This window comes from Danio rerio, chromosome 7 (genome assembly GCF_052040795.2).
Source record: "Danio rerio strain M-AB ecotype USA chromosome 7, GRCz13ab, whole genome shotgun sequence".
Taxonomy (NCBI): Eukaryota; Metazoa; Chordata; class Actinopteri; order Cypriniformes; family Danionidae; genus Danio; species Danio rerio.
This window is the reverse complement of record NC_141027.1, coordinates 73,815,440-73,833,189: the sequence shown is the minus strand read 5'-3', so window position 1 is coordinate 73,833,189 and position 17,750 is coordinate 73,815,440. Positions and strand designations below refer to the sequence as shown.

Below are 17,750 nucleotides of genomic sequence, written 5' to 3'. Positions count from 1 at the left end.
AGATGATTCCTTTGATTTACTCAATTTTTTTTACATTAAGTGGTTGTAAACAATTTATTTGTGTTGAATTTAAACCCACAAATTAAGTTGAACATAATTCAATTTAATTTATTTTTTAAATTCAACACAAATAAATTGTTTGCAACAGTTCTGCATGCAACATTTTTTCAGTGTTGGTTGGTTGGTTGGTTAGTTAGTTAGTTAGTTAGTTAGTTAGTTAGTTAGTTAGTTAGTTAGTTAGTTAGTTAGTTAGTTAGTTAGTTAGTTTACTTTATTTGTCTCGTAGGGAAATTTCATTTGCAGCATAAACACACAGCGACATCTGACATTTCACATTTGGCATTTATATAAATAAATCTTATAAAAACATGGTACCCCTATACTAAATAAATATCTAGTCTACTGGCCATCAACTGCTACTGAGGGAAGAGGAATTAAAAAAAACTTAATTGAGGTATAAATGATCATTTTGTCCAATTTCTAACACATCTGGAAACAATATTGATGACCTGATGGTAACAATTGGAATAAAGGATGAAATTCATCATTATCAATCATGATAGCCTTCCTTAGTACTCTTTCTTACCATCATGCTATCAATGCTCTTTATTTTTATTCCCAGAAACTTACTGGTTGTTGTTTCCACCTTTCCCAGTGACCTCTTCTAGGCCTCATAAGCATTTCCATACAAACAGATCACACAAACTGTTGCAATACTTTCGATAAATCACTAAAACGTGATAAACAATGTGTTGTCAACATTAAAAGACAATAGTTTCTCTAAAACATTTCAAAAGAATTATACACACTTACACCATGTCTGACTTTTATACTCAAAGCACTGCTGAAATGTTGCACTGCTATATGTACAGTACAGATACATTTTTAATACAGCCCAAAATAAAAGCATTAATGTGTATGTTTTGTTTTCACAAGCTTTCCAATTGTAATACATGTTCACTTTCTTCACGAGCCTCAGCTGCAATCAAAATCAATGCTTTCGGCGTGGACTACAAAGACAGCATATTGTGAATCTGAAAATCATTAAGACTGAGGTGTAATGAACACAACTTTGAAAGCAAATTACACAAAATGTGGACAAAACAACTTTAAGATTTTTCCCGGCTCTCTCCGGACAGCATGCCAAATATGCGTATTCTTATACTTGAACTTGAAGTCGTGCCTTTCACTTCACATTCATTCATTCATTCATTCATTCATTCATTCATTCATTCATTCATTCATTCATTAATTCATTTATTCATTTTCCTTAGGTTTAAGGCTGGTTTACACTTCTGCTTCAAGTGATCTGCATGACCCATGGCGCATTGCCTTGCGGGTAGTCATGCATTTATACTTCTGCATGCTGTTTGTGTTGCTCAGCATTAACTGTTCCAAAAAGCTAGCTGGCAGTAAGCTATGTTATGTTCCTCTGTGTCGAGTTTCTTCGCGGTGTTTTGTTTTTCTGAACACTACCTTAAAGTACAAGTAGCTAAGTGCCTACTCACACTATGCTATCCGAACCATGCCCAAGCCCGTTTCCCGAATCGTTTGAGAAGTGTGAGTGCTTTGAATCAGGCTCAGGCATGGATCACTTGGCTAGCTCTGGCCCGGTTGGAAAAGGTGTGCCAAAATGTGGTTCACTTGGGTTTTGGTGCGGTACGCTTATAGTGTGAGTGTAAAGCACGCCAGAGCCCGAAACTGAAGATGAGATGAGACGTGACTTTTACGGGATATAGATTTATTAATGATTCTTACTGTTCAATGAAATCGAACTGTTGTAGATTATTAAAGACGCAAACCCCTCACTGCACAACAGCTGCACCTTCAGCAAACCTCCTAATACCTGCAGCATGAAGACTTTATTGTTGTTTATGAGTGTCGAAAGTGGTTAATCTGTTCTGTGAAATATTTGGCTGCGTGTCACTGCATATCAAACGACTAAAGCGATATAACTAGAGAAATCTCCACTGTGCTGAGCGAGGGCGCTTACTAAACAGCGCAGCATCGATGACGTAAGCGTGCCCAGGCCCGAATGTAATGTGAGTGCAGGCCGTCGGGGGAGACGGGAGGGGGACAAGCATACTTTGCCCTGGTTCAAGGCAACTGTACATAGTGTGAGTATGCCCTAAACTCATTCATTCAGAGGTGGAAAACAGCAGACGTCCAACAACTTTAATCATAAGGTAAAAACAAAACAACAGTTTCCATCTGGAGCTACTCCCCGGGACTCGACACTTGTAAACACTAGCTCCATAGGGCTCGCGGCTCTCAGCATCACCTACACTCGTCACAGCTACCAAGCCGACCAATCACGGAGCTTGCACTATGCGTCATTGCAACGTGTAGTTACATTTTTTGAGAAGTGCACTTCAGAGTCGGCGTCAGCCTCGGTATAAATCAGCCTATAGTCTCTTATTTAACAGGGTTTGCCACAGTGGAATGAACCGCCAACTTTTACAGCATATGTTTTACGCAGCGGATGCCCATCCAGCTGCAACCCCGTACTGGGAAACACCCATACATTCTCACATTCACACACACACTCATCCACTAAGGCTAATTTAGTTCACCCAATTTAGCTACAGCGCATGTCTTAGGACTGTGGAGGAACCCAGAGGAAACCCACGAGAACATGGGGAGAACATGCAAACTGTACACTGAAATGCCAACCGGCCAAACCAGGACTCAAACCAGTGACCTTCTTTCTGTGAGGTGAAAGTGCTAACCACTGAGCCAATGTGCCCCCTTCACTTTTACAATTGTCAGTTATTACAGAACAGTCTATTTTCCAGCACTACATGTACTCAATTCCAGTCGCAAAACCTGTGTGTTTGTGTCCGGCTCCATCATCATCAGCATCAGCAGCACCAGCACTAACCTGTCATAATCCTGGCAGATCTCCCCCACGGCTATCAAAGCTTTCAGATACTCGTTGGGCTGATATGGGTTGATGTAGTGCAGGGAACAGCTATTGCGAGGGTCCCCATTGGACGCCGTGAAGTCTATGGCAACCTAGAGAGATAACAGCATGACAAACTCTCTTGGTAAAACTCCAAAAAGTCGGACCAAAATGTAACAGCTTATATAATCTGATCGATCGTCAAATAAGTTTAATCGTTTTAGTTTCACGCCTGGAACAGTGGTCTCCTATCGTGGGGAAATTGAAAGGAAACGTCTGTCTACGAAAATGCCTGTCTATTTTCCTAGGAAGCCCCACAAAAAGAGCAGAGAATAGTTCTGCAATCAAATGCCCATCTGCATCAATAATTAAAGTGCTTGAAATGTATGTTTTATTTGTTTAGAGTCATTCATCAAACAGATGTTGCAATCCAAAACAGCATAAATGGCTACCATATGCTCTCCGATACATCTCAAAACACTTGATGCATGATTATATTAAAGCATTGCTGAATAGTTAACAAGGTCTTGTGTGAAACATTCCCTCTGAGGCTTTCACTATACTTGACATCTGATTATCTTTACTTTAACAGGCAACGGGAGAATTCTGGTATTTAAATAATGAATATTCAATTGAATTCATTAACGATCTTGACCCATTTTGTCGCTCTTAAAGGAGGCATAGGAGAGGGGGTCTTTGAAAAAAACAGTTTAAAGGTGGTTTTAATCTGTTGTTGCCTCCAGCCGTGAAACAATCAGGCTCAACAGGAAACTCAAGGGTAGCTTGTCAAAAGTGTTATCAAAATGACAAATGTGAATGGGGAATAAATAACATATTTTGATTGCTACTTTTTTTTAAAAATGGAAATTTGTTTGCAGCACAGAATAAATAAATGGAAATTGTGACATTATCTCACAACTTTCTACAACTTTTCTGTAAAGTTTCTCAAGTTTCTGATTTACAACATTGACTTTTTTTTCCACAGCTGTGTGTTCATAACTGGAGATATACACTCAGAATTAATAACAATAATAATTCCTTAAACTTATATAGCACTTTTCTGGGCACTCACAGCGCTTTACACAATGGGGGGGAATCTCCTCATCCGCCACCAGTGTGCAGCATCCACCTGGATGACGTGACGGCAGCCATTTTGCGCCAGACCGCACACCACACACCAGCTGATTGGTGGAGAGGAGACAGAGATGAAGCCAATTGGAATATGGGGATGGTTAGGAGGCCATGATGGATAGAGGCCAGTGGGCAGACTCTTTTTCGAAGGACATCCTTGGATTTTTAACGACCACAGAAACATCTCATCCGAAAGACGGAGCTCACTGAGCAGTATTGGTCCCCTTCACTATACTGGGGCATCAGGACCCACACAGACCGCAGGTTGGGCGCCCCCTGCTGGCCTTACTAACCCACTTCTGGCAGCAACCTAGCTTTCCCATGTGGTCTCCCATCTAGGTACTGGTAGCATCAGTGGGCGACCATGTGAGAGTTGCAAAGAGCTAGCTGCCGATAGCGGGCAATTGTAATGTAGTGTAATGTGTACTTATACAGCGTGTTTATTGTGTATGGCCATACATCCAAAGTGCTTCACAATCATGAGGGGGTCTCTCCACACTAGCACCAGTGTGCAGCGTCCACTTAGATGATGCGACGGCTGCCAAAGGATAACGGTGCCAGTGCTCTTACCACACACCAGCTATTGGTAGTGAAGAGACAGTGATAGAGCCAATTCGGTGGATGATTGGTCGATAGAAAAAATGTGGTCAGGACCCCGGGGTTACACCTGTACTCTTTACAAAAAGTGCCATGGGATTTTTTAATGACCACAGTGAGTTAGGACCTCGGTTTAACATCTCATATGAATGATAGCGCTTAATGACAGTATGGTGTCCCCTTCATTTTATTGGGACGTTAGGACCCACACAGACCACAGACTGAGCGCCCCATGCTGGCCTCACTGACACCACTTCCAACAGCAACCTAGTTTTTTTTCCATGTGGTTTCCCATTCAGGTACTGACCTGGCCCAGCCCTGCTTAACTTCAGTGAGTAATATATATAAACATTGGGAGATAAAAACTTGAAATATAGAAATATTGTGAGAATTAAAATCAGAATTGAAAGAAAGCCAATAACCTTGCCATTTCAAGATATAAAGTGAAGGATGCTGTGAGGAAAAAGGTCAGAATTGTGGATTAGAAACTCAAAATTGCAAAACATAAACATAAAAAAAACATAATTAAAAAAAAAAGGTTATATCTTGCAATTATAACTCTTTTTCTGAATGCTAACCTTACTTCTAAGCATATTTAGCCTTTTATTCCATTTGACTTTTATTAATCTAGCATAATAATTATTTTTAGTTTATTTTTGTGGAACCGTGTTTTACTGGACTCTAACCTGAGCGCTCTTTATCACAAGTACAACACTATACAAGGTGAGCTCATGAGCAAACTGACCATGCCAAAAACTGCATATAAATAACCCTCTATTCATCTGTTATATGTACCAGTAAAGAAAAGTGAGATCTAAACTTGCAATACAGAAATATTGTGAGAATTAAAATCCAAATTGCAAGAGAGCCAATAAAATTGCCATTTCAAGATATAAATTGAAGGATTCTGTGAGGCATAAGGTCAGAATTGTGGATTAGACTCTAAAAATTGCAAAATATAAACATATAAAAAAAACATTATATAAAAAGTGTATATCTTGCAATTCTAACTTTTTTTCTGAATTGTAACCTTATTTTAAAGCATACATTTTAGGATTTTATTCCGTTTGACTTGTATGCATTAATTAATCAAGCATTATAATTATTTCCATTTTATTTTTTTATTTATTTATTTAAATTTTTTTGTGGAACCTTGTTTTACCAAACTCTAACCTGAGCGCTTATTATCATAAGTACAACACTGTACAAGGTGAGCTCATGAGCAAACTGACCATGTCAAAAACTGCATATAAATAACCCTCTATTCATCAGTTATATGTCCCAGAAAAAAAAGTGATATAAACTTGCAATACAGAAATATTGTGAAAATTAAAATCCGAATTGCAAGAGAGCCAATAAACTTGCAATTTCAAGATATAAATTGAAGGATTCTGTGAGGCATAAGGTCAGAATTGTGGATTAGACTTTAAAAATGGCAACACATAGACATATTTAAAATAAAACATTATATAAAACAGTTTATAGCATTAATTTTTTATTTTATTTTATTTTTTTATTTTATTTCATTTTATTTTTATTTATTTATTTTTTTTTTATTGTATTTTAGTCTTTTAAAATTGATCAACTGACTGATCTGATCAACTGACTTAAAATATGTACAAATGAACACACACAATTAAACCCACACAGCTAATATTTAGTATGTCTGGTTGTTGTTTTTTTTCTCTGAATTGTGATTTTATTTCTAGCAATTTCACATTTTTTAAAATTGTTTTGCAATTCTGACTTTATTTCTTCATATTCTGCATTTGAATGTTGCAGTACTCTCTTATTTTACTCAATATTAATATATAAATAAATATATAAAAAAAACAATATATGATTTTATAACTGCGTAATTATAAGAGATGTAGAATTGTAAGATCTAAAAAAAGTCACAATTACCATATTTGTAATTACAAGGTGAAAACAACCTCCCATAGTTTTTACAGTCAAACAACAGACTTGGACTACCTTTTTTTTTTTTTTACAAATCACATATAATCGACTATATGTGAGTTGTGTTTGTGTGAGGAGGCAGTTATCAGTCACCCAAGTCTGGCATTAGCATCAACATGCTTGATGGAGAATGCGGGCAGTAAATCTGTGAAGAGTCTGGATCACACTGCGCTGCTAAATGCGGAGCGCACTGCTGTTCCCACTTACTGTGAAGTGTATTTGGCAGCCTCCCATGATGTAGTCCAGGAAGGAATAGACTCTGTGAAGCTGCAAAATAAAGAAGGGATGGTGAGATTCAGAAATCCTTCTACATTTATCTGCCTGGCTCACCAGAAATCATTACATGGAAAACTACCTGCAAACTTTGGCCAGCCAAGACTTAATAGAAATATGTGCCTCAGTCTACATTTGTACGCTGTAAAAAAATGTTATGACAAAAAGTCGAGACAACAAACATTTCTGAGTTGCTTTAACTTACTTAAATAACTTAATGTTAAACTTAATCCTAAAGTTTAACTGAATATTTTAGTCATTTTTGATTGATAAAAGTTGAGATGACGAGAAAAGTTCATTTGATTCAACAACAAAAATAATAAGACAGCAGGAATTTTATTTACAGAGTGCAAAACGTAAAATACGTTGCTCTGGGGACGTTTGTTTGCACGTTTCAGATGACAAATGCACTAGAGGGTGCTGTCTGCATTTTGTGCATTTAAAATACGTTACATGGCGAATGTTTTAATGTATGTTTCAGATACACGTCCTTCTTTTACATGTCCACTAGAACAGTGGTTCCAAAAGTAGGGGTCGGGACCCCCTGGGGGGTTGCGGGACAATGTTGTTTTTATGAAACAATTAGAATTATCAGCTGCAGTAGATTGATTTTATGGCACCAGGTTAAACTTTCTGACACCTTTATAGCACTCAAATACATTTAAAATAATTACAGACCAGAACTGAACATGGAGGATGATCTCCAAGTCTTTTGAGGAGCCGTGTTTCACCGGACTCCTAATTAACCTAGTAAAGCCTTTAAATGTCACTTTAAGCTGTATAGAAGTTTCTTGAAAAATATCAAGTCAAATATTATTTACTGTCATCATGGCAAAGATATAATAAATCAGTTGTTAGAAATTAGTATTTAAAACTATTATGCTTAGAAATGTGTTAAAAAAAATCTTCTCAATTTTAAACAGAAATTAAGGAAAAAATAAACAGGGGGGCTAATAATTCTGACTTCAACTGTATGTATGTGTGTGCATGCATGTGTGTGTCTGTGTGTACAAGTAAATTAAAATCTATATATTATACCGAAGAAAAAGAAACTGCAGGCCAGCAGCAACAACAACATTATAAACTTAATGTTGCGTATCTAAAGTGTTTTATCATTGAATTTTTGTGTTTTCAGTGTTTGTTTTTCCCAGGCGTTTTTGCAGAGTTTGAGAAATAAAGAAACTGCTGCAAGTGAAATGGGCAAAGGGTGCTGTTATATAAATCTTCATCTAGTCAACCTGCCAAGCCTAATAGTTTGGCCTTTTGTCTGGTTTTCCCAAAACTGAATATATTCACCATTTAAGCATTAATTTAAAAATAATTCCATATATATATATATATATATATATATATATATATATACAGTTGAAGTCAGAATTTTTAGCCCTCCTATAAAATTAGCTCCCTGTATATTTTCCTCACCAATTTCTGTTTAATGGAAAGAAGATCACATTTCTAAACATATTGGGCTCTATTTTAACAATCTAGGCGCAAAGTCTAAAGCGCATGCATGGCACAAAAACATTAAGGGCTTGTCCAAATCCACTTTTGCTATATATATATAGTTGAAGTCAGAATTATTAGCTCCAATGAATTATTAGCCCAATTTTTTTTCTTAATTTCTGTTTAACGGAGAGAAGACTTCTTTATCACATTTCTAAATATAATAGTTTTAATAACTCATCTCTAATAACTGATTTATTTTATCTTTGACATGATGACAGTAAATAATGTTTGACTAGATATATTTCAAGACACTTCTATACAGCTCAAAGTGACATTTAAAGGCTTAACTAGGTTAATTAGGTTAACTAGGCAGGTTAGGGTAATTAGGCAAGTTATTTTATAACGATGGTTTGTTCTGTAGACTATCTAATTAAAATATAGCTAAAAGGGGCTAATAATTCTGACCTTAAAATGGCTTTTAAAAAATTCAAAACTGCTTTTATTCGATCCGAAATAAAACAAATAAGACTTTCTTCAGAAGAAAAATATTATCAGACATACTGTGAAAATGTCCTTGCTCTGTTAAACATCATTTGGGAATTTTTTTTTTTTTAAAAATTAAAGGGGGTTTAATAATTCTGACTTCAACTGTATATAAAGATATTTGTGTATTGCTGTACATCCTTTGTGTATTAAGCTTTTGAACCTGCATAGATGCATAAGTAACATGCTCTGCGATGGAGTTTAGACCAGCTTTTTTTGGTCAATGGCGCAGTCTATTTCTGTTTTCTCAAAATAGCAAGGCGCCAACATTGCATCTTAACACACCTATTTTCTAGATCAGCACACCCATAAAATTAGGGTTTACAAAACGTAAAATTAGGGTTGCGTTGGTCTGAAAATAGCAACAAATCATGCAAAACACGTCTTGCACCTTATTGTGCTGGGTGTATAATATGCCTCAATCACTTATATAGTCCCAATAACTAATTTCTAATAACTGATCTTTGCCTACAGTGGCAGTGACAGTGCATAATATTTGACTAGATATTTTTCAAGACACTAGTATTCAGCTTAAAGTGACATTTAAAGGCTTAACTACGTTAATGAGGCAGGTTAAGGTAATCAGGCAAGTCATTGTATCACAATGGTTAGTTCTGTAGACTATCAAAAAAAATATTGCTTAAGGGGGCTAATAAATGTGTCCTTAAAATGGCTTTAAAACAATTAAAACTGCTTTTATTCTAGCCCAAAATAAAAACAAATAAGACTTTCACCAGAAGAAAAAATATTATAGGAAATACTGTGAAAATTTCCTTGCTCTGGTAAACATCATTTGGGAAATATTTGATGAAGAAAATTCACAGTGGGGCTAATAATTTTGACCTCAACTGTATATTAATTTATTAAATATATTAATGGGACAAACAATACATGAACACAAACGAAAGTCTTGATAAATATTTAAAAAATAAATGTAATGAAAATGTGATAAGGTTCAAAAACCCAACAACAACCACCGACTTAAATCTAAACTTTACTCTATAAATAAACCTCCTCTCAATGTGAACGCAGACAAACCAGGAGAGTGCATTCGCCTCTTCCCGCCCCACTGATGTCTTTAGGCTGAGCTTGATTGTCACACCCACGACAATAATAACTCTGCTGTCATTTCATTCGCAGCCGCTATTGTGCGCAGTATACAGCATCCCTAAAACAAGCATGACACATCTGTAAATCACAAAGTGTCAGACTCGTACCTTGAGATCGCTGAGAATAACCAAGCCTGAGTTCTTGTAGTTCTTCTTCTTCAGCTTGTATTTGGGATTGATGCACTCCCACGTGACCTTCAGGACGAGATCAAAGAGGTGAGCTGAAAATTGAAGGTTGCACTGCAGCCGAGTCACTTTAACCACACATGCAGAAGGCTTGTGACATTTCTTTAATCCATTCTAGCTCTCTTGGGGGAAAACGGCAGTGGCCGATATCAAACACTGACCTTGTTTCCTGAAGAAATCTTCTGCATTTCTTTGAAATTAGTGTAGAATTCACCAATGAAGTCGTGCTTTCCCCTGGAGTCGTAGTCCCAGACTAAGCACTGCGGTGCACAGACAATTACAACAACTAATTAACTCATTTGTCTCTCATGTTTTTTTCTTTAAATTAGTCTCTTAAAGGGATAATTATTCCAAAAAAATGTACCAAAATAGTCTCATAAAACAGACATGAACAGTGACAAATAAAAAACAATTGAAAAAACAACATTTTTAAAAAGTAAAAATATAACTATCGATGTTTTTTTAAAATATAACCATTTAAATTATGATTACAAAACATTAAAAATTAGGATTTGGTTAAGACATTAAAATTAATTCACCCATTACGTAAATTAATCCTTCCTTCTAACAAATCTCCCTCCTCTGCACCAGTTATCTATCTTTTTCTTCTTGAGCATTCATACAAACCTCTATCACAACTGTTTGGGCTAAGGACCTTAATGAGGATGTCCACATTTTATTTTCAGATCAGGTATGGGAGATGTTTAAAATGTCTTCTAGAAATCCTAATCACCAAATTATACACTGGAAATTGCTGCATAGGTTCTACTTGACTCCAAAGAAAAGTTCTTATATAAATCTCTCTCATCTATTTCTAATTGTAATTTCTGCTTACAAGGATCGTTAGGCATTTTTTTTACATTTCTTTTGGGAATGTCCCTCTCTCTGACCTTTCTGGCTCTCACAGGATTTATCATACTTTTTGGGAACCGAGATATGTTTGACACCACGTCATTTTTTCATGAATGACTTTTGGGACCTCACTTTGGCCGTTCAACAAAGATGTCTTCTGTTAACTGATCTCACAGCAGCGAAAAAAAAATTGCTGGTCAACTGCTGGAATCCTCCTCATACTATGGACAGACGAACCTGGACTGTGTATTTGTTGGACATTCACTTGATGGAACTCTGAACTTCCGGTTTACAAGGTGCTAATATGAAAACTGTCAGTATATCCTCACCTTAGAATTATAAGGTTCTATCTGACATTTTCGTCAAAATTTAGTTATTGACATAATCTTATTAAATGACGACTTATTTACATTATGGGATGTTTTTTTATAAGTTGTTCGCTTTTTAATGCTTTTTATAAAAAAAAACAAATGTTACACGCATACTGTTTGCTATGGAATGCAAAAACTTTAAAGCTCAATATCTCAAAATCATTAAGAATGCAGATAGAACCTTACAATTCTAAGGTGACGATATGGCATCCAGCCTTTGGTGTTGTGTCATCCTTTTTAAAGTCTTTGTAAAGTTCCTTTGTAAAATTATTTGATTTGTTTATTTATTATTATTATTATTATTTTTATTATTATTATTATTATTATTATTATTATTATTATTATTATTATTATTATTATTATTATTTTATACTTTTGAACTCTACCAGGGGTGGGATGGGTGGGAGTGGGTTTTAAATTTACACTTGTTTGTTTTTTCCCGTTTTATATTGTTTCCTGAAAAACTCAATAAACAGTTGTTAATAAAAAATAAAATTAAGTTCATATATACTGTATGCTGATATAGGTCAATCAATAACGTATGTTAAAAGAAATGCTTCTTTACGTAATTAATTAAAATCTGCTCATTTTATATAGTTTACTTAGAAGAATGGAGTGCTTCAAGTAAATACATTTTACTTAAACAATGTAGCACTGAATCATTCATTCATTCATTAATTTTCTTGTCGGCTTAGTCTCTTTATTAATCCAGGGTCGCCACAGCGGAATGAACCGCCAACTTATCCAGCAAGTTTTTACGCAGCGGATGCCCTTCCAGCCGCAACCCATCTCTGGGAAACATCCACACACACATTTACACACACACACTCATACACTATGGACAATTTAGCCTACCCAATTCACCTGTACCGCATGTCTTTGGTCTGTGGGGGAAATCGGAGCACCCGGAGGAAACCCACGCAAACTCAAGGAGAACATGCAAACTCTACACAAACTCCACACGCCAACTGAGCCGAGGTTCGAACCAGCGACCCAGCGACCTTCTTGCTGTGAGGCGACAGCACTACCTACTGCGCCACTGTAACGCCCAGCACTGAATTAATACTTTAAATATGTTTGATCTACTATTTTTTTAAATCATCAGCATAATGGATTTCTTGTTACAGACATTATGTTAACATTATACCTACAAAGCAGTAATGAAGTAGGCACACAATACACTGTATCAGTCAGTGTTTTTGTTCAGTCAAAGCATCCTTGTGAGCAAAAGCTTTCATTTAATTGTTGTTCTTGCCTGAATTAAATTTTTTGATGTAGAAATTACATTAGGTTTTTAAATGTTCATTCATATAAAATCAACACTTAGACATCTCTGTTTTATTCTACGGATGTAAATCAGTCAAATAGGTTAGGTACAAAATGAGTGACCTTATCTATTAATATTTACCTTTAACTTCCTTTCGTCGTCACAGCTGCACAGGGAAATGAGAGACACCTTAAAGGGTTCCCACACAGGGTTCAGATTGTTTTTAATCACCTGTAGATACAAATTAAAACCACTGTATAAACTAAAGAGATAAATTATGCAGGAAAAAAGCTCATTATGCCAACATGTGGAACTACTTACTTCAGTTCTGTGTACAAGCTGTTCTGTGCCGTCATCATTGATTCGGTAAATCTCCAAGAATGGATCTGACTTGCTGAAGAGGTCCTGTAGAGTCGAAAAGATTTTCAAAACACTTTAGAGCAAAGCAAAGCAATGGATAATTTTTCTTAAAGAGCCCATGAATGATTTTTATGAAGGATAAAGAATTCCTTGTCCTTTTTAAACACGTTTATATAACTCTATTATTATTATTATTATTATTTAATGATTTAAAAAAGTGTTTGCCCCTCACTAATTTCTTATTTGATGTTTCAGATCATCAAACAAATTTAAATAGTGATCAAAGATCACACAAGAGAACACATCATGCAGTTTTTAAATGAAGATTTTTTTAGCAAAGGATAACAAAACTACATAGCCCTGTGTGGGAAAGTCTTTGCCCCGCCCACCCTCCTGAAATTTTTTATTTAAACATAGTTACATTCTTAGGACCAACTAAAGCCATAATCCATCTTTTTGAGTTCACTGCTGAGCAATAAGAACATAAAAGCTTGTCTCAGTTTTGCCAGGAAAAAAATCTTGATGATTCCCAAGACTTTTGGGAAAATGCTCTGTGGACTGACGAGATAAAAGTTTAACTTTTTGGAAGGTGTGTCACCCCCATTATGTGTGGCATAAAAGTAACACTGCATTTTAGAAAAATAACATCATCAGTTAAATGTGGTGGTGGTAGCGTGATGGTCTGGGTTTGTTGTGATAAATGGAACCATGAGTTCTGATGTAACAAAATATCCTAAAGAAGAATGGTCATGTGTTAGTGACCTCAAGCTGAAGATCAGGAGAATGATCAAAAAAACAAAAAAAGACTTTGGAGTGGGCTAGTGAAAGTCCTGACCTGAATCCAATTAAGATGCTGTGACATGACCCTAAAAAGTTGTAAATGGGTCATTGCAAGTTATCGAAATTGCTTGATTGCAGTTGTTGCTGCTTAGGGTGGCCCAATCAGTTATTAGGTTTAGTGGACAAACACTTTTTTACATGGGTCTACGTAATTTTGTGTTTTGTTTTCTCTAAATAATAAATAAATAAATAAATAAAAACTGCATGATGTGTTCATTTGTGTCATCTTTGACTAATATTTCAATATGTTTGATGATCTAAAACATTGAAGTTTGACAAACATGCAAATAAGGGGGAAACACTTTTTTTACACCACTGTACACAATTTTTAGGAATGTTCTGAGAACGTTCAATTAGCTGGGTTACTATTCATCTGAATGGTACTTGTTTGACTGGTCCAAAATGTCAAGGATTTCAGAAGAATGTCTACCAAATCCACCAAACTCTTTACTAGCTAATCTTCATCATATTTCTGTGTTGTAAAAGCCACTTGCATAACATACTGAACTATTGTGAAATATTTAAAACTGAAATGTTCAAGTGGAAAAAGAATTTATTTATTTATATTGTGCAGAGTATATTTATAATGTTTTTATGCAAAGTATATATTTTGAAGAGGGGGGGAAACCATAAATCATTGTATGAGTGCTGTAATGTTTAAATAATTTCCATTTAAAACACGTGAAGGTCACATGACCATCAGGAAGAACGCAGCATCCCATTTCTCAAAGCACGCATTCTCTGCCCTCGCGGTCTCCTGAGTTCGTTCTTCCGAAGACACCTGGCAAGACCATTCTCCACAAGAACGCAAGTCCGTCCTCTGCGTTCTTGGAATTGAGAAACAGCCAAGATGTCTAAATGCATTGAGTTGCTGCCATGTGATTGGCTGATTACAAATTAGCGTTAACGAGCAGTTGGTCAGGTGTACCCAATAAAGTGGCCAGTGAGTTTACATTTAAGGATTGATCGATGATGGGCCTTTGAAAACAACCTGAGGAGGTGATGGCGAAGTGAAATTACATTATTTTCCAATAATTCAACAGATTAGACTCAATTATTATGCTTATGCAGCAGTTACCAGACTCCATGAAACAGTTCAGATGTTTCATTTCAAGACGTTTGTCAATTTTTATGTCCTCAAACTGCTACTGCGTGTAGTTCAATCTTGCACAAAGCCTTCAGCTTTGTTTTGATATGACTTTTGACTGTTGTCAGCAATGAAATAGCTAAAATCATTCAGTGTAATAATACGAAACTGTTTTGTTTTCATTTAATAATTGCTTTTCTTACTTAAAAGTAAAATATAGACAAGCAACACACCCAATATTGGGTGGCACTCATAGCTGTGACAAATCAAATCAACAGTACTGTCTGAAACAATCATTCAGCATAAGGTTTCTGAATTGCAGCTCTCCGGAGAAGCCACAGAGGACTTTATTCCTAAGTGTGTGTGCATTATGTGTGTAAGAGAGAGAGAGAATGAGGCGCAGAGAGATAAAGGGAGCGAGAGCAAAGAACGAGCCATTTAATATCTCCATTTCTCGCTGCATTAGTGTGCGACATCTCCACAGGGACGCTGGAAGAGGAGGTGCCGCCTCGATCTGGTTGTCAAGGTAACATCTTGCCAGTGGTTTGAGTGAAGACTGATTTAGACAAGTGATTTGTCTGTTGTTCGCATTCATCACATGCATCACACCTCCGTTGTATTCATGGAGTTATGATGATTCTTGCCTGTTCATTATTCCCAGAAGACATTTAAAGCTGCCAGGCACCAAGAGACTTGATTTGTGTGTGTGTGTGTGTGTGTGTGTGTGTGTGTGTGTGTGTGTGTGTGTGTGTGTGTGTGTGTGTGTGTGTGTGTGTGTGGCATTTTGCTTTGACAGATGGCTAAATGCACTGATTAAAGGTTAATTCAGTGCTTGTCTTTTATGATCTGATAAAAGAGCGATCAATGGCCCCTAAAAAAAGACAAAATACTTGCTAATATCTACAAAGAACCCTATGTGAAGGTACAGCTCTAAATGAATCATTAAAATTCACAGAGAAATTGGCAAGTGAAGAGTCTTTGATAAATGTCACATAACCCAGAGCGACTTTCCGATTCAAAATGCATTAGCGGCTTGTTCATGAAGAGAAATGGCATTCGCTTCAAAGGCGCCGACTTGTCTAGAGCGCGTCACGTGCAGAAGCCGTCATGAAGTCCAATATACTTTGATTTGCTAATATGTCCATTCTGTTCAAATCATATCAGGCTGTACTCAGAGAAACCCAGTGTTATTTGAACAGACAGATCCTGTCCAGAGATAGCAGCACAGCCATTGTTCTGCCGTTTATTAGACTCCATCCATCCTCTCGCTGTGATATCCGGACCAGGACAAAGCCAACTGTGGGGTTTGAAGATTGGTGCGAAGAAGAAACGCTAATCAGCTCATACAGTGCATCCAGAAAGTATTCATAGCGCTTTACTTTTCATCATTTTTTTTATTCCAAAATTGATTAAATTTATTTATTTCCTTAAAATTCAATGCACAATACCCCATAATAATAAAACCCTAAAAAATAACATGTACATTAGTATTCACAGCCTTTGCTCAATACTTTGTTGATGCACCTTTGGCAGCACTTACAGCCTCAAGTCTTTCTGAATATGACACCACAAGCTTGGCACACCTGTCTTTGGGAATTTTCACCCATTCCTCTTTGCAGTACCTCTCAAGCTCCATCAGGTTGGATGGGAAGCGACAGTGTACAGCCATTTTCAGATCTCTTTAGAAATGTTCAATAGGATTTGGGTCTGGGCTCTGGCTGGGCCACTCAAGGACATTTACTGAATTGTTGTGAAGCCACTCAATCAATATTTTAGATGTGTGCTTTGGGTCATTGTCCTGCTGGAAGATAAACGGTCACCCCAGTCTGAGGTCAAGAGCACTCTGAAGCAGGTTTTCATTCAGGATGTCTCTGTACATTGCTGTATTCATCTTTCCCTCTATCCTGACTAGTCTTCCAGTTCCTGCTGCTGAAAAACATCCCCACAGCATGATGCTGCCACCACCATGCTTCACTGTAGGGATGCTATTAGCCTGGTGATGAGTGGTGCCTGGTTTTCTCCAAACGTAACGCCTGGCATTCACTCCAAAGAGTTCAATTTGAGTCTCATCACCAGAGAGATTAGTTTCTTATGGTCTGAGAGTCCTTCAGATGTCTTTTGGCAAATTCCAGGCGGGGAGTGGTTTCCTTTTGGCCACTCTACCATACAGGCCTGATGGTTGTCCTACTTTAAGGTTCTCCTCTCTTCACAGAAGAACGCTGGAGCTCAGACAGATTGACCATCGGGCTATTGATCACCTCCCTGACTAAGGCCCTTCTCCCCTGATCACTCAGCTTAGATGGTCGGCCAGCTCTAGGAAGAGTCCTGGTGGTTCCAAACATCTTCCACTTATGGATGATGGAGGCCACTGTGCTCATTGGAACTTTCAGAGCAGCAGAAATTTTCTGGAACCTTCCCCAGCCTTGTGCCTTGAAACAGTCCTGTCTTGGAGGTCTACAGACAATTCCTTTGTCTTCAAGCTTATTTTTTGCTTTGACATGCACTGTCAACCCTGGGACCTTAAATAGACAGGTGTATGCCTTTTCAAATCATGTCCAATCAACTGAATTTACCACAGGTGAACACAGATTAAGCTGCTGAAACATCTCAAGAATGATCAGTGAAAACAGAATGTACCTGAGCTCAATAAAATAATATCAATTTATAAATAAATTTTATTTATCAAAAATATTTTATTTATAAAAAATCAATTTGATCTAATTTGGAATAAGGCTTTAACATAAAAAAAGTGGAAAAAAGTGCTATGAATACTTTCCGTAAATAATTATTTGTAAATAATCCAAAACATTTAGGATGAACATATTAA

General features: G+C 36.7%; 2 protein-coding genes across 4 annotated transcripts in view; one reads left to right on the top strand and one right to left on the bottom strand.

The window, feature by feature from the left end:
- znf143a (zinc finger protein 143a) overlaps nucleotides 1-17,750 on the top strand; it is a 705,859-nt gene that overhangs the window by 366,282 nt on the left and 321,827 nt on the right. The window lies entirely within an intron of this gene.
- The window catches only part of cpne7 (copine VII), a 115,461-nt gene that overhangs the window by 43,527 nt on the left and 54,184 nt on the right, over nucleotides 1-17,750 (bottom strand). For all 3 annotated transcript variants that reach the window (XR_015496478.1, XR_015496479.1, XM_087262230.1), the window contains exons 6-11: nucleotides 12,958-13,041; nucleotides 12,778-12,867; nucleotides 10,308-10,406; nucleotides 10,069-10,155; nucleotides 6,797-6,856; nucleotides 2,882-3,015 (exon numbers count right to left, since the gene is read on the bottom strand). Coding sequence is in view for 1 of the 3 variants with exons in the window: in XM_087262230.1 (XP_087118356.1) it covers nucleotides 2,882-3,015; nucleotides 6,797-6,856; nucleotides 10,069-10,155; nucleotides 10,308-10,406; nucleotides 12,778-12,867; nucleotides 12,958-13,041 (554 nt within the window). In the remaining 2 variants the exon portion in view is untranslated. The remainder of the gene's footprint in view (nucleotides 1-2,881; nucleotides 3,016-6,796; nucleotides 6,857-10,068; nucleotides 10,156-10,307; nucleotides 10,407-12,777; nucleotides 12,868-12,957; nucleotides 13,042-17,750) is intronic.